The sequence below is a fragment of the Stenella coeruleoalba genome (genome assembly GCF_951394435.1).
Source record: "Stenella coeruleoalba genome assembly, chromosome: 5".
NCBI lineage: Eukaryota > Metazoa > Chordata > Mammalia > Artiodactyla > Delphinidae > Stenella > Stenella coeruleoalba.
In genome coordinates this window covers 83,033,248-83,050,284 of record NC_137150.1, presented here as the reverse complement: position 1 = coordinate 83,050,284, position 17,037 = coordinate 83,033,248, and the positions used below count along the sequence as shown (strand labels likewise).

At 39.8% G+C, this 17,037-nt stretch overlaps 1 protein-coding gene across 2 annotated transcripts in view; it reads left to right on the top strand.

Annotated features, from left to right (window-relative positions):
* GAP43 (growth associated protein 43) overlaps window positions 1-8,507 on the top strand; it is a 92,976-nt gene extending 84,469 nt beyond the window's left edge. For both annotated transcript variants that reach the window (XM_079921607.1, XM_079921606.1), the window contains exon 3: window positions 7,835-8,507. In XM_079921607.1, coding sequence (XP_079777733.1) covers window positions 7,835-7,923 — 89 coding nt within the window. In that variant the 3' untranslated portion in view covers window positions 7,924-8,507. The remainder of the gene's footprint in view (window positions 1-7,834) is intronic.
* The last annotated feature ends 8,530 nt before the right edge of the window (window positions 8,508-17,037 follow it).

Below are 17,037 nucleotides of genomic sequence, written 5' to 3'. Positions count from 1 at the left end.
CCCTTCTCAAAATGTCTCAGTGTCATAGGAGCCGTCATTGTTTGTACTGACTCCCCATTCCTCCACTCCTCCCGCATCCTAACCGTAAGGAATGCCTCGGAAGATCTACAGATTCAACTTCCAGCTCAGCACAATGTAGCTGAGGGGAGGGATGAAGGAGTGAGTGTACTTGACTTTTATGCTAGAGTGGAAATACCCCCCAAATTTTTATTTTTATTTTCAGCCTTTAAAAGTTGACTTATTCACTGTAATAATGATAAGAGATCATGTTAACTCCATTCAGCTTTACATGTTTATCCCATCTTGTTCCAAAAATGACTTAAGGCAATTATGCAAGCCACATAAATTGTAATTTTTGATCTTTCTGTGTGTTTCTAATGGAGGAAGAAGGTAGGACACTCGTTTTTGATGGTTTGATAGACATTTTGTAGAGAGAATGTTTAAGATGTTTTCAAGGCCAACTTGTACCGTCTTTGACTTTTGTTTTAATTTTTTAAAATCTCTGGGTCATTTGTGTTTCAGAATAAAACACTAAATTTTGTTCCAAAGGTTAGAAATCCTAGATTCGTTCTCAATTTCTGTAACAGAGTAGATCTATTTAACTAATAAATCGCTTGTATTCTTATTTAGAGACTTTATAGGAACATTCTAGGGGAGAAGTCCTCTTAGTCGTTTATCTGAGAAAGATGATTTTTTTTTTTCCTGTGGGAAATTGCTTTTTTTCCTCCTGGGATGAAACTGTTAAACTTAATGGATGTTTTTTCCGAATCCCACAGGCTGGATTAAAATCTCAACATACTATATGCTGCACTTTAAATTTTATAAAGTGCTTTTAAATACCTTCCTTCAGTAAGGTGAGGCAGTCATTATTATCCATACTTCTTATAGATTAGAAAATGGAGGCAAAGGAAAAGTAACTTCTCTGAGGTCAGATGACTAATTGGTAGCAAGCCTAGATAGAAATCAGCTTGGTCCTAGGCTGAAACTTTGGAGAGAAGAAGACTTATATATGTATGTTTCAGATATCACTGGGACTTCGCCTCTGAATTTTCTCCTTGGTTAGGTTTTTGTCTGCTGCTCTTTGAAATCCTCAAGTGAGTAGTGTAATAAGCAATAGGATTATTTGCTTTCAAAGTCTCAGAAAGCACTGAGTGGGAGCATAGGTGACACTTGCACCACTCTGCTGACACAAAATGCTGTATACTGGCTCAGTGTTTTGAGAGGGACTTGAAATGGAAAACACGGTAAAAATGAAAAACAAAAAATAGCAAAATGTGACCACCCAAAGCCATGATCCAGGCTCCAGACTGATATCTGGTACACAGCTCAAGAGGAAGACCATGTAAGTAACAAAGGGACGTATGTGAGGTAGCTACAGAATGTTTTTTTTATTACTTTCCTTTGAGCCTTTGAGGTAATGATGCTTAATATTCAAGAAAAGTGAAAATCAAAAGGGAAAGGAAGCAAACAGCCCAGCCCAGTGGTGATTGGTAGAGTAATTGTGGGCATGGCCCCAGGATGATAGCAGCTTCTATTTAATCAATGTTGACAAGGCTGGGGAGAGCTGGGCAGGTCCCAAGAGGTAATGTTTTACTGGGAAATCCACTCAACCTAATTTCAGTAATGGAGGGCTGTGGAGGGGCCTGGACCGGTGCCAGTAAACAGGGCCATTAGAGCTCAGTGTAGGCGATGGCAGCTGGGAACACCGCCATCTCTCCAGCAGCACTGCAGCCGGGCTGCCTGGCTGAGCACACAAGCAGCCGCTGCTGCATATGCTCCTGGTATTTGCTCACCAACAGAATGTGCAGACGTGCTATTCTCACCCTTTCGAGGAAATGAATGGAATGCATAAAGAGAAGAGCTGCTTCCAGAATCTATTTCAGCAAGAATCAGAGAGCCAGTTAGAGTCACATATTTCAAGGACCACTGTGAAATCATCCACCGGGGTCCCCTACCACCACCCGGTTCCAAATGGATATAGAAATGACTTTTATTTTTATTGCTGACTTAATGTGGTCTTGATCTTTCTTAGGACTGGTAGTTGTGGGTCAAGAATAAGAAAACTACTAGAGTTTTCCATATTTCAAAATTTATGAGATTCATTAGAGACGTTCAACTTTGCAAATCCAAGAGAAGTGGCCTAGGAGAAAATATGCCCCTTTGGGCTGAGCTCTTCTTGTCTAGATATTACTTTTTCCTTTATCACCCCTTCTCCCACAAACAATAGTTACTAGCATATGAATTCCAAGAAGGCAGTGCTTTTTGCTTGATGTTTTCATTGTTGTATCACCACTGCACTGCATTGCATTTGAAATGCATGGCACATATCGCTTCTCGGCCTTTTGGCTAAGATCAAGTGAAATGCATGGCACATTCCCTGGTGGTGCAGTGGTTGAGAGTCTGCCTGCCAATGCAGGGGACACGGGTTCGAGCCCTGGTCTGGGAAGATCCCACATGCCACGGAGCAACTAGGCCCTGAGCCACAACTACTGAGCCTGCACGTCTGGAGCTTGTGCTCGGCAACAAGAGAGGCCGTGACAGTGAGAGGCCCGCGCACTGCGATGAAGAGTGGCCCCCGCTCGCCGCAACTAGAGAAAGCCCTCACACAGAAACGAAGACCCAACATAGCCAAAAATAAATAAATAAAATTAAAAAAAAAAACTATTAGAAATGCACGGCACAGTGTGTAGCATGTAGTAAAGGCCCAGGACCTTTTACTGAATAAATAAATGAATTAATGAACACATTTCTTTCTTCCCTTTTGAAGCAACCTTCAACTCTAGAACATGAAGAATACATGCCTTTACTGTCATGATGTTAACTTTCTCTTTTTAAAGTAACGTAGAAATGATAAAATTCATGGCAGCTGCTAGTGAACATAGTTATTTCTAAGAGGTCTTTGGGCCCAGAAGAAGTAATATTTTTGTCAAGGCTAACATGCCACGGCTGGAGAAGGGTATAGCTCTTTAACAGATTCTAACATTATCTCTTCAAATTGACTGTGATTTTTGAGAATTTATTTAATACAAATAATATTTATTAAAATTGCTCAATTTTATTTTATTAAGAGGCAAATTTTTCCCCCTTTTAGACCAAACTGCTAAAACACATCATCAGTTTTTGTTTTATTTATTTATTTGGGGGCATAGTCTATATCATAATAAAATTGGATTCCAGGGTTGATTTCTGGGGTGAAGACTGATTTTGGGGAAGAAACCCATCCTAGGTAGAATAATAATGATTCCTAGTGAGGATGCTCACTAGTCACATGATATATACACATAGATAGGAGATATATACAGTCGACCCTTGAACAACACAGGTTTGAACTGCACGGGTCCACTTATATGTGGATTCATTTTAATAGTGAACACTACAGTACTACACGATCCGTGTTGGTTGAATCTATGGACGTTGGATGTTGGATACAGAGGAACTGCAGATACGGATGAACCATGTATATGGAAGGCCCACTATAAATTATACATGGATTATTTTCACCTACACAGAGGGTCGGCGCCCCCAACCCAGTTGTTGTTCAAGGGTCAACTGTGATTTGCTTTGTGATCTTTCTTTTCCTGTAATGCCTTAACAAAAATAACAGTATTAATGTTAGGTTTTCATATTTAATATGAGGAAAAGTACTATTCAGGGCTAAACTGAAATAAGGAGAACACTTTCTGCTCTTTAACTTGCTGGATTTCAGCTGTCACATCAGGCTTTCCTCATTCGCCAGCTCCGGGCCCATTTACTTCCCTCACTTGCTTTATGTCACTTGGTACTGAAAATCCCTTTCAGTCTTTAGCTTCCACAGCCTCTTCTTAAGCAACAACTGTCTCACAGAGAGGTTGAGCCTCTAGATGGGGAATGTGATTATTTACGCTAATTGGATCATGATCACTGGAGTGCCCAGCTGGCCTCAGCCATTCATCCATCTTTGAACTCACCATGATGATCAAAGGTTTTGCATAAAATACTAAAATGAATACATATTAACTCATCTCTAGCATTTACAAATTATGTAATTAGTGCCAGAAAGGGCCAAGACCAGATTTCATATTATTCAAGACTAATCAGAATTCTTCCGTCCATTCTGAACTGCTTTTACAAAGACCAATTTTTAGACTTCATAGTCTCCAGGCCTACATACCTGTGGACCCCCTGCTATAGCTCCTACTCTGAGCCCATCCACCCTTCTTGGGCAAAGGGACGAGCTGGGAGAGCAATGTAAAATAGATGCTACCTAGATGGCTCTGTCCTAGGTTGAAATTCACTGTTGCCATTCACAGAGAGTGTGTTCCTTTATCTTGTTGTGCATCAGCTTCCCCGCCTATAAAACTGGGATGATAAAGGTAGCTGTGAGAATTAATCAAATGACACAAGTGCACTTAGAACTGTTCTAAACATGTAGGAAAGACTCAAATATGGTAGCTATAGCTAAACACTTTATACAAGGGGTCAGGAAAGTTACAATTTATGGTTCTTTCCACAAAGACCTTCTTGACCTTCTCTGGTCGAATTTGACTACCTGATATAATGGGGAAACCTGGACAAGTAGAAGACCTAGATTTTAGTCCTGGCTTGACATGAGCAAACCATATGATTTAGAGAAAAATCTCCTTATCTGAACTTCAGTTTCCTCTTCTATGAAATGAGGATGTCCATTCATTCTTTCATTCAGCAAGTATTTATTGAAGGCCTTTCCTGCGCGAGGTTCTGCACTGGACATGGGGGATTCAAAGTTGTACAAAAGTAGATACTGTCGTTACCCTTGAAGACCTATGGTTTAGTCATTGGGTGATCTTAGAGGTCCCTCTCACTGCCAATATTCTATAATTATGGATTCCATTGCCTATTAAATGTTTATTACAAAAGGCTTAAACAAGAGCGAGGGTATTTACTGGTTTTCTCACTTTTCTTCTCAATACCTAGAAGAATGTCTGGCACATTGCAGGTGTTCGATACCAATTTATAGAACAACTAAATAATTATATTTCAAACACTTGAAAGCATTTGAGAGAAAGAAGCATTTGAGAGAAAGAATATGTAGATATTGAAGCTCTTTTAATAAGGAACAGACAGCAATGACTTCCTGTCACAATAAACAGATGCATGTCAAGTTTCACTGTTTCTCCTGGGCCTAGGCAAAGAATGAGAGAATGTGGGTGAATTTGGAAGGATTTAACCTGATTCCACTCCAGAAGTGGACGGAAACTGTGGCTATTTAAAATTATCTGGATCTTTTTTCCTTCTTTTTCTCCTTTTGAACTGTGTTCCCTTATTTCACAAATATACCTCTGTTCTCACCTTAACCAGCCTGATTTCAGCTTTTCTCTTGAGTTTCCTAATCTCCTTCAAATCATACATAATAGCTCCAAAGTTTTTATTTAGTAAGAGAGGTTTGAAGTCTTCTCTTGCTCCTGTAGCTAATCCTTCTATGTTCTAGACAGTTTAAATCAATATTCTGTTTCTTTTGCAGTTTGAAGAGGGCACTAAATAGGTGGTTTCTTGGAACTGGTAAAGATGATAAACCACTGTGGGCATACCTGTAGTCTCCAAAATTTGGGCATAGCTAGGGAAATAAATAAATTATCTGAAAGAATTGAAAATTACTATAAAAAGATCTAACAAATACGGAAGCTTTCTTCTGATAGAAAATTAAATGATCCATTAGCGCACCAAAGTTCTATAATACACGAGGAACACTGCTGGTACATAGAGTATTATGAAGATCAGAACTGAGTTAGTTTCACCCAAAAATTTTTGTTGGAAAATGTGATCAGTGTGCTGGTTCTTCAAGAGTTAATAATGATCACCTTGGAGGGATCTAGCCTTAAAAAAATTCTTTATGAGTAGTAGTAGATAGCCTCACTAGGATAACTCCATTTTGAAAGTAACTTACAGTCTGTTGCAAATCCCACAAAATAAATCAGACTTAAAAACTTTGATCAAAAACAAGTCATTGTAAGGTAAAATGACCTATCATAGTTACTATTTACCAGACCAGCCTCATTTGATTCTTAAAAAAACACATCTGTTTTCAAAACGATAAGCATTTTCTGCTACTGAAGAGACTTAAAAGAATATTAATAGACAGGTGTCCAAAGAAGGAATCCCCAAAATTATATTTAGCGGCAGTGGTCTTGTTTGGATATAAATGTTCAGCTTTATCTGAATATAAATATATAGCTGACTGATTTCAAAGGAACATACATTTTTATGAGCTCTTCTAATGGTCTCCTAAAAGTTCCCCATTTCTCTAGTCTCAACATCTCTCAAGTCTTAGAAATACTTGTGTGAAATATTGACCCTTGGCTGGCATCCGGGAACTTGAATTTTGAGAGAGTTCTCACCACTTCCTAACTAAGAGTGTTCACTGTGCCTAAACTCTTTGCGCCAACAATGTGGTTTATGCTGGACATCTGTTTTCCTCCTGGGAGTCTGGATTTGGTACATGCTAGGTAGAGGATGCCTACACAACCAGTCTCCAATAAAAACCCTGGACTTGTAAGCTCAGGTGAGCTTCCCTAGTCTATGACATCTCACACATGTCACATTTCATTGTTGGAGGAATTAAGCACATCTTGTATGAGTCCATGAGGAGAGGACTCATGGAATCTTGTGCCTGGTTTCCTCCAAACATCGCTCCATACAACTTTTCCCTTTGCTTTTTTTGGTTTTATATCCTTTCACTGTAGTAAATGGTAGCCATGAGTAGGACTATATGCTCAGTCTTGTGAGTCCTCCTAGCAAATCGCTGAATCTGGGGGGAGTCTTGGGGACCCTGGTACAGGAGTTTAGTTTAATAACAGATGTGATGTCAAGGCAAATTCTCTTTCCATTAGCTGGCATACTAGTAAGCTGTCTGTAGTATGAAATCAGTTGACTGAGTTCTAGCAGGAAACCAGGCAGAAGAGTAATTAGAAAATCACCTCTTTCCTAAGGACAAAAATGATCTTTAAAAAGAAACAAAGTCTTTCTTATTAAGCAAAACACACTTGCCCTATGGATAAGTGTACTCATTTGGAATGTTTTTGACTGCCAGAAACTAAAAACTACTACAGTGGCTTAAAGAAGTTAGTTATTTGTCTCACATTAATAAGAAAAAGTCTGAGGAAAAGTGTCCAGGAGTAGTATGGTCGGTCACAAGTAGGTTTTTTTCTATCTCTCTGCTTCACCATTCTTAGTGTATAGTTTTTATCTTCGTGGTCACAAGGTGACTGCTACACTACCAGGTAGTTTGATGTCACAGTCATCAGGAATAGGAGAAAGTAAAGAGCAAACACCTCCTCTGGAGCCTTCCCAGGGAAGTCTGTCTCTACCGATTTGGCCATCACTGTGTGATATGGACATCCCTAGCTCCAAGGGGAGCTGAAAATGCAAGTATTTCACTTTCCAGCCTTTATAATATTGGAAATAAGGGGTGAGAGAGTTGGAATGGATGTTGAATGATCCACATAAAATATCTGTCATGATAAGTCTGACATTAATGCAAAAGAAATACATGATCGTTGTGGACCCCCCATGTGTGGATACCTTAACTGTAAGGCTGAGAGATTAAAGACCATAGTAGTTTCTCTTCAGTGAACTCCTTGCCCACAATATCACAGCTTTGTTCCTGAGCTCTTCCCTATGTGTCACTGAACAATTTCCTGTGGGTAAGCTCTTCTGAACCTGGAAATTACATTACTGAGATAGCAATAATCTCTTTTTATCTTAAATCTTTTATGAAGTGGTATGAAAAGAAGAAATGCATTGCACTATCATCTGAACAGATGAGACAAAATACTAACTCTGCTTCCCCTGCCCTAACCCCATCTGTTTTCTTCCTCAGAAGCTGTAGACGAAACCAAACCTAAGGAAAGTGCCCGGCAGGATGAGGGTAAAGGAGAAGAACGTGAGGCGGACCAAGAACATGCCTGAACTTTAAGAAATGGCTTTCCACATCCCCACTCTCCCCTCTCCTGAACCCTGTCGCTCCTCACCCTCTTCTCAACTCCTCTCTGAAGTTTCCCTTCCTGTCCTACTCACGTCTGTGAGTCTGTCCTCTCCCACCCACTAGCCCTCTTTCTCTCTGTGTGGCAAACATTTAAAAAAAAAAAAAAAAGCAGGAAAGATCCCAAGTCAAACAGTGTGGCTTAAACATTTTTTGTTTCTTGGTGTTGTTATGGCGAGTTTTTGGTAATGATGATCCAATCATTTTGGGAAATTCTTGCACTGTATCCAAGTTTTTTGATCTGGTGCGTGTGGCCCTGTGGGAGTCCACTTTCCTCTCTATCTCTCTCTGTTCCAAGTGTGTGTGCAATGTTCCGTTCATCTGAGGAGTCCAAAATATCGAGTGAATTCAAAACCATTTTTCTTTTCCTCCTTTTCAATGTGATGGAATGAACAAAAAGGAAAAAATTCAAAACCCAGTTTGTTTTGAAAATAAAGAAATAAAGCAAATGTGCCAATTAGCGTTAACTTGCGGCTCTAAGGCTCCTTTTTCAATCTGAATATTAATAAACCATGAGAGTAATCAAACTCCCAATGGCTCTGTGTTTCTGTTCCATCTTCTCATGAGTTGGTTTGACACACTGGGCTTCTTACATTTTATCTTTGTTCTGGCCTCCCAGTCTGACACCAACCACCCTGACAAAGAAAAGATGGATGAAACCATAAGGCTTCAGTCAGAACCAATGGCGTAGGTCCTTGATGGGGCTCTTGGGTGCTCTTTTATTTTGTAGGGCTGCTGTAACAAAGTACCACAGACTGGGTGGTTTAAACAACAACAGACATTTATTTGCTAACGGTTCTGGAGGCTTGAAATCCAGAATCAAGGTGCTGGCAGGGTTGATTCCTTCTCAGAATTGTGAGGGAAGCATGTGTTCCAGGCCTCTCTCCTCAGCTTGTAAAGGGCCATCTTCTTCCTACATCTCTTCACATCGTCTCTGGGTATCTCAATAGCCAGATTTCCCCTTTTTGCCGTATTGGATTAGGGCCCACCCTAATGACCTCACCTTAACTTTATTACCTCTGTCAAATCCCTGTCTCCAAATAAGGTCTCATCTGAAGGTATTTGGGGTTAGGATTTCAACATGTGAATTGGGGGAGGAGGGGCGCAATTCAACCCATATCAGGCACTAAGACTTGCTTCTACTAAAATCACTTCAGCATATTTTCATGACTCAGGAGAAGTATCCAATGGAAAGTTACTCTAGGTTTTGCTAAGTTAAATAATGTAAGACATGCATAACTCTTAGAAACCCCCAGGCTTTTGTTTAGATAATTTATTTTTAACCCAAGTATTGACATGGTCCATTTAATTTTTTCAGTTTATTAACTTCTCTTAGACTTATCCCCACACAAGGCAGCTGACAGACTCTTGATTAGTCATAATCATTGTTCCTGCCAATGGTGATAGTACACAAAGAAAAGGTCTATATTTAGCACATCTATCCTTTTCAAATTTCCTTCCAGTTTCTGTTTTCTAATACCCTCTACCAGAAGGTAAACAGTTCCCATGAGAAACAAAACAATGTCCCTAAATCTTGAAGCATCTGATGGTGTTCTTTCTCCCTCTAAATTTCCTAAGTCAATCCTGGTACAAATTCTTAACATGTCATACTCTGTCCTGACCCTGATTCTCATAGACAAGCATTGCCAATGGACTCCCTTAAGCTTTCTGCATTCATCTGCACATAGAATTTCCCAACAAGGAAGAGAAAGTTGTGTCAAAGCCTTCAAAATAATGAAGATCATGGAAATAAGTGACCTTAGGAGATACAACCTATACCCCGGGAACTCTCCTCAGCTTTGTGTGGAGCTGGTGCCCAGTTAATGCTTTGAAGAAAGGTGATGTCACATGAAAGGTGAGTCCTTACTGGATCAAGGGGTTTTTCCTCATCACTGACACTAAGTGGAAGAAGAAATCACAAGGAAAAAGGTCTATAAGGAAAAGCATAAAAAGGTCAAAAGGAAAGCATCAATAACATATTAAAACAATTAAAGAGTTTTGAACTTATTCTGAGTTGGTATGATTTCCACCGAAGACTTTGCAAGTATCTGGGACTCAATCTTGTTCGGATTATGGTCTCATCAGATGTGAGAAAAGGTGTTGAAAAATGTTATCCATGGGTTGGAGCCATATTGGCAGGATATTGCTTTAAGAGTTGTTTTACCCCAAAGTTTTTTGGTAGGATAAATGCTTTCATTTCTTTCCCAAATCTACCCTTCAAAGCAACATTCCTGTGACCTGACACAATTCAACTCCTTCAAAGTATAATTCTAAACTTCTTCCACTGGATCCATATTCATAGAAAATAATAGCATATGACCTTTTAAGTCTATATTAACATACACTGTTCAGTGGTCTTACTAGTTGTGTCAGAGTTGGAATTTCGTTTTTACTTATGAATATCTATTTTTATTTGATTTTTAAAATCTTGTCTCCTGAATAGAATTATAAAAATGGAGGAAGACACATCAGAGAGGCTTGGAATGATCCTAAAAGACATGCCAAGGATACTTGCAGCCCTCACACTGGTGCAAAACAATGTGACTCAAATATATACACAACACACACAAAGTCAGGTGATACTGGGAAATATGGACCATTCAAGACACAAAAACAAATAGATTCTAAATTCTGTTTAGAATTTGATGACTCCAAAACATCTACATCTGGATTACTGTTTAAAAAATAAAAACTAGGTTGAGGACAAGTTAAAAGTCCCTCAACAGTGACAAGTGATTCTTTCAGGTGGTAATAAGATCATATTCTGGGCACCAGGCCCAGTGTTCAATTTATAGCAAAACCATGGCCATTTGTGCATGAAGTAAACTCTTTGGACCAAGCTATGTTATTTAGGTCTAAAATGTTCTGGCATGACGTAATACATTTGATCTCTTTGGAGATGAAGAGGTTTCTAAAATAGAACCTTTTATTCCCATTGCCCTACACACACTTTGCTCATCCTTCAACCTTTTCCACCATCATCCACCCAGTGGCTTAGTTCAGAAATCTAGAAAGCAGCCTGATTCCTCTTTTTCTCATATAACGTTGAATTCATGAGCAAACCTGCTGATGTTGATTCCAAAAGAGAATGAGGATAAAACTTGTGCCTGCTCTTCTGACCAAACCTACACTTTCCGTAGTTACTTTGAGGTGATCTAAGGTTTTCTGTTTTTTGTTTTTTTTAGTATAGTCTCTTCGCATATTCAGCTCATAAGAGAGACTGAGGGGGGATTACCAAGCTCTCTATCTCAACTCCCTAGAGAAAGGCACACTGGAGCTCTCAAAAATGCATTATTTCCAACATCAGCCAGTTCCAGGAAAGCTGGTTTTGCAGTTGGCACGGAATCCTGAGCAACAGGAAAATCAGATTAATGAATGATTTTCATAGAGCATTATTAAGATCACCACAAAGTCCATTCACTTTTTTTTTTTTACCTTCCATACATTGTCTGTTGTCATGGAAACAGCTTCTGCTAAGCTGCCTATGAAAATAATTTAATGATTGGTGACCCTTCTAGCTAAATGTTAGCTAATGAACATTAAAACTATGGGCTTTTGGGGCTTCCCTGGTGGCGCAGTGGTTGAGAGTCCGCCTGCCGTTGCAGGGGACGTGGGTTCGCGCCCCGGTCCGCGAGGATCCCACTATACCGCGGAGCGGCTGGGCCCGTGAGCCGTGGCCGCTGAGCCTGCGCGTCCGGAGCCTGTGCTCCGCAACGGGAGAGGCCGCAACAGTGAGAGGCCCGCGTACCGCAAAAAACTGTGGGCTTTCTTTATTTCAAAAAAACTCACTTTTTTTCCCTAGGGGATTAAAACTCATGCCTGCCTATCACGTAGGAAAAGGCTGCATCCATACTCACCATCTCTTTCAGTCACATATTTACTTGTATATAACTGCAATTTTGTGCTTCCTTCCTAGAAAGAAATTCACAGCCATAAGGAATGAGGGCAAGATTATAGCTATGAGAATGATGAGTCATTAAATGTTCTTGGAGAATTTTATTAAAGTGGCAAGGACATTTTAAATGTACACTTTCTAGCAGATTGGTTACCTGGTTTGTTTTTTTACAGGTGTGAGTCCTTGTTGGTAAATACAGCATATTTAGTGTCACAGATGGTACCTTACTAAGTACATCTTTGATGAAGCGAGATGCCTCCATACAAAGAAAAATGTTGCCAATTAACATTGCCTTGTATATAATCAGGCTACGAAAGCACACGGGAGTGTCATTAGAACCTTAAAATAATTTTATTGTTTAATTACCCAAATAATACTCTTTCATTGTAGAAAGGTAGAAAATATAAATTAAAAAAAGAAGTTAAAAATAATCTACAGTTTACCACCCAGAACTGAGCATCTAACCATTTAGAGATACATCTTCATATTGACTGTCTGTGTGCTTATCTGCCTTCCTCCTTTCCCATATATTATCCACTTATCTATTAAGCTATATTCTTACGTGTATATAGATACATATTTAAAGCTAAAGTAGGCTCATGCTGTACATATAATTTTGTAAACTGCTTTCCACACTGCAGACATTTTCATTCAGACTGCTAAATAAGAGAGGACCTTGTGGTTTCCACGTCTGCTTTCCAGTGCCTTAGTGAAGCCTGAGGTAAAAGGAAAAGTGTGCAATTCTGTATACACTTATTAAAATATCATTCTGTATTTTGAACCAAATGGGAAGTTTAATAAAAGCTCTACAATAAAAAACATAACTATATAGAAAGCTCCACATTGCCCGATCAGTTGGCACACCATCGTCAGCCCTCACAAACCCGCCTGCTGGTGGACATGGGCCGTGTTGCCTGGCCAGGGAGCTGAGGGTTGATGGGGAAGGAATGGTGCCATTGTGCAGTAATATAGGGTCATGAAACAAACAAAATTTTTTATTTGAAATTTTAATATTCTGTTTATCATAGATATTTTTACATTAATTTTGATTTTTAAAATATTGCATTAAATATTATTTATCTTGATCACTCATTTTTTGATATACCTCACTACCCTCACCCTAACCCTGGCCCTGCTGCTCCCAAAGGAAATGCTAGAATCGTGTTCTCTAGATAAACATTTTCTAATGATGGTTGGGCAGCTGTGATTATGTGAGGTCTTGGTGATACCCAGGGACTGTAAGGCTTGAGAGTGGGTTGGCCCATCAGGACCTGAGAATTAAATGTCTAATATTCCCCAAAGTTTCCTTGCTTTTGACAGATATAGACACCATGGAGTGGTTCCAAGTTGGTCAGGGCTGGGACGAACTGAAGAATTCATGACCTGGGCTTCCCTGGTGGCACAGTGGTTGAGAATCCGCCCGCCAAAGCAGGGGACAGGGGTTCGATTCCTGGTCCGGGAAGATCCCACATGCCACGGAGCAACTAAGCCTGTGCACCACAACTACTGAGCCTGCGCTCCAGAGCCCGTGAGCCACAACTACTGAAACCCCTGCGCCTAGAACCCATGCTCCGCAACAAGAAGCCACCACAATGAGAAGCCTGTGCACCGCAATGAAGAGTAGCCCCCGCTCCCCTCAACTAGAGAAAGCCCACACGCAGCAACAAAGACCCAACACAGCCAAAAATAAAATAAATAAATGTAAAGAATTCATGACCTACCTTAACATTCTGAAAATAAATCAAAAATAAACAAGAATAATCTAGGGCTGCCAAACCAAACCACCAGTTTGCGATGCCTGGTGGGCTTTCACCACCCGTCCCAGCTGTGTTTATCTCTATGCTGGGGACAGCACGGCTATAAAGCAAGACTCAGTCAGTTCAAAACTCATGTTCATGAAGGGCTCATTGATTGTACACCATTGGTACAAATTTATTTTTAAACTCTAGATAAGAAGATGATGGATATTTCATTTTATGCAGTGAAGTAAAAAGAAGGTATCTCTCTCCCCTGGAATTTTTTTTTAAGCCTGGAGGGAAGAATTATACTTTTTAAAAATTCCCCACCATATTAGGGAAAGAATGATGCAGAGTAGAAACAAAAGGAAGAGTTTTGTGTCTGTCTTTTTTCTTTTTTCTACCCTCATGGTCCTTCCCCCTTCTTCCTTTAGTAAGTAGAATAGGGTAGCGCCTAGAAGCCCAGGAGTGTTAATTAAACAAGGGGGGATAGGCAGTGGCAGGGTGAGGAAAGCAGCACCTGGGTCTCAGCTCTTACAGCAGCAAGAGGCAGGGAAGGCTCTAAGTATCGCTTCCACCCAGGAGGGAAGGCAGCCTCTGCCTTAGCAATGGGGTCACCAACAGTGCTCTGCAGTGCTGCCCTCGCCGAATTTCTAAGCTCCTTCCAGCCTGGACCTAGGAATCCTGCCTTACCATCCCTGATGTAGCCCACCCTGTCTGCATAAACGATTCCTGCCAGACTGCAAACTGCTTAGGTGTAGAATTTTCGTCCTACTTAGTCTTATACTTTGGTTACCCAAGTGTCTGAAAATAGCAGGCAGATACGAAATAAATGCTTCAAGAATGCACGAATGGACGAATGAATAAATGAATACAAGGACTTTGATTCTTGCCTGTCACTCTCTAACTCTTTTCTCCTTCCTTCAGTTTTGCAAACTTCCCATGGGAGTTCCAAGTTGCAACTCAGGCCCCTTGTCCGAGAAGAGAGAGAAGCATTTGCCTGAGAACCTAGCTCTCTCATGTGTCTACCCAATGATGAACTTGGGGTAACAATGACTACGTGACTCTCTCAAGTCTTGATTCAGTCACTCAATGGTGGCTGAGAGATTCCATCCGCTGCAGCCTCCTCATTGTCCCTGCTTGCTCCACTCCTGACATTGCATCTTGGTCCTCCATTGCCACTTCTGCCCCTTCTATTCCTTCTGCTTGAATGCTCTTCCCTAGAAATCCACGTGTTTCTTTCAAGTCATTTCTGAAACATCATCTTCTCATCAGAGCCTCCCAAGAGCAGCTTGCTCAATATTTTCTATCACCCTTTCCTCTAAAAGTATTTCAAGTAGAGATAAGTCTTATCTCCATTAAAATACTGTATCCTTTACTCAATTGCTTTATTCACCTATCTTCCATCACTAGATCGGTAGACTATAAGCTTCATGAAATTAAGAACTTTCTCTCTTTTTTTTCTGTTTCCAGCTCTTAAGACACTGCCTGGCATTTAGTAGGATCTCAGTAAATGGAAATGAATGACTCTCTCTCAAAACTGTAATCACAAATTTTACTTTAAGTGTTTTATTTAAATTTGGCACATGCTTTTTGACCTTATCACTTTTAAAACAATAGAGTTATCCATAGGGCAGTGTCTCATAACATTACTTAGCAGTGGACATCTGTTGTTCTTGCCCACCTGACATCCTTTCCATTCCTCTGACAATAGACTACCTCTTTCTTACGTTGAATCTATGCTGTTTAGTTTTAATGGAGCTGACTCAGAATCTTTTACTCTCCTCCTCAACATAGGATAGATATAAGAACCAAGCCTGGCCAATCAGACCTTACATCTCCTGGACACAGTGATTGGATTAAGCCAGTCCTCCCATGGAATTTTCTGCCAGAGATAGCAGGAAAAAACTTTTTTCCTGGTAGCATTTCTAGACAAGTGAATGCATTTCACAGATGATGACTGTTTTCTCACCACATGGAAAGAGCCTACCCCCAAAATGGAAAGAGACACAGTCCTGGTAACATTGTTTGGTCGCCTAGTTCTAACAATGCCTGAAGCAAGTACTATTCTTGGACTTTTCAGTTATGTGTGTTAATTCCCGTTTTTGCTTGAGCTAGTTTGAATGGTGCTTCTGCCATGTACAATGTAAAAGATTCCTGATACATCAGTCCCTCCTTCTTGCCCCAGCTCCAGTAACCTTCCACCTTGGCCCCTGGACATTTTCACAATATCTGTGGGATAAGCATGGTGATTTGCTGTCCAAAATATATAGTATATCCTCATTCTTCCCTCACATGTTGATTTGATACTTTCAAGATTTAACTAACAAACTGAAAATGCTAAGAGACAATACCATTATGGCTACTGAGGAGAAAAACATGGTAGCCAAGGTTGGAAGTGAGTTTCAGGGATGCCAATGACACTTTCCCCACCCCCAAACTCGGAGTGAAAGTCATAAAGCATGTTGTATATTTAGAAGAGTGGATATTGGATGTGATCTAATTTTGAAATCATAGGTATCACCTTAAATATCAAACCTTATTTTACAACAGAACAGCATATGGTATGAAAGTAATTATACATCTTAATGAACATGGATCCTTTCCTATTAGCAAATTATGTTGAACAAATATTTTTAAATATTTACTCTGGGTATGTTACTGTTATGCTGCAATAGAGTAGGTGTTTAATAACATAAAAATTAGTATAATTTTTTGCCAGATGAGAAAGATACTATATATATATATATACACACACATGATATACACACATATATGTAAATATGAGTATATATGCATGTATACATATATACATATTTAATATGTGTATGGTGTGTGTGTGTGTGTATATATATATGTGTATATAATAATTTGATAAGGTGTAGAAAGTGAGATAAGAAATAAAAAATTGAAAACAAAAATAAAAACTAAAACACTGGAGCCTCACCTTAACAGCTGTAATAAAACCAGTTGTCACTAGTATCTATCCTGGATTTTTTCTAAAGGAATCAGGATATAGGAAGAACTCATTTAACCAGGGTATCACTTAAAATAGGGATGATTACCGAGCACCCCAGGCCTGCTCTGGAAAGGGGCTTTATCGTATTCCTGAACAGGCAAAGTCATGATGTTTTGCCTCTCCTCTTTGCTGGCCTTTTCTCCAAATAGTCTTTGTGATGCATAAATTGGTGCTATTGTGTCATGTTGTATATTATTAAGTTCAAATCCTTACCTGCTACTTTAAAGCCATTACCAGGGCAACCCAGATGGACTCACTTCTCCTAGTTATACATGCTCAGTCTCTGTTTTCTGACTACTCCACTGGAGCCTAGAAGCTGCTACAGTTTCAGGACATCAATTGATTCCACAGAAATGTATTAAACCCTTGCACTGCCCTAAACACAGGAGAT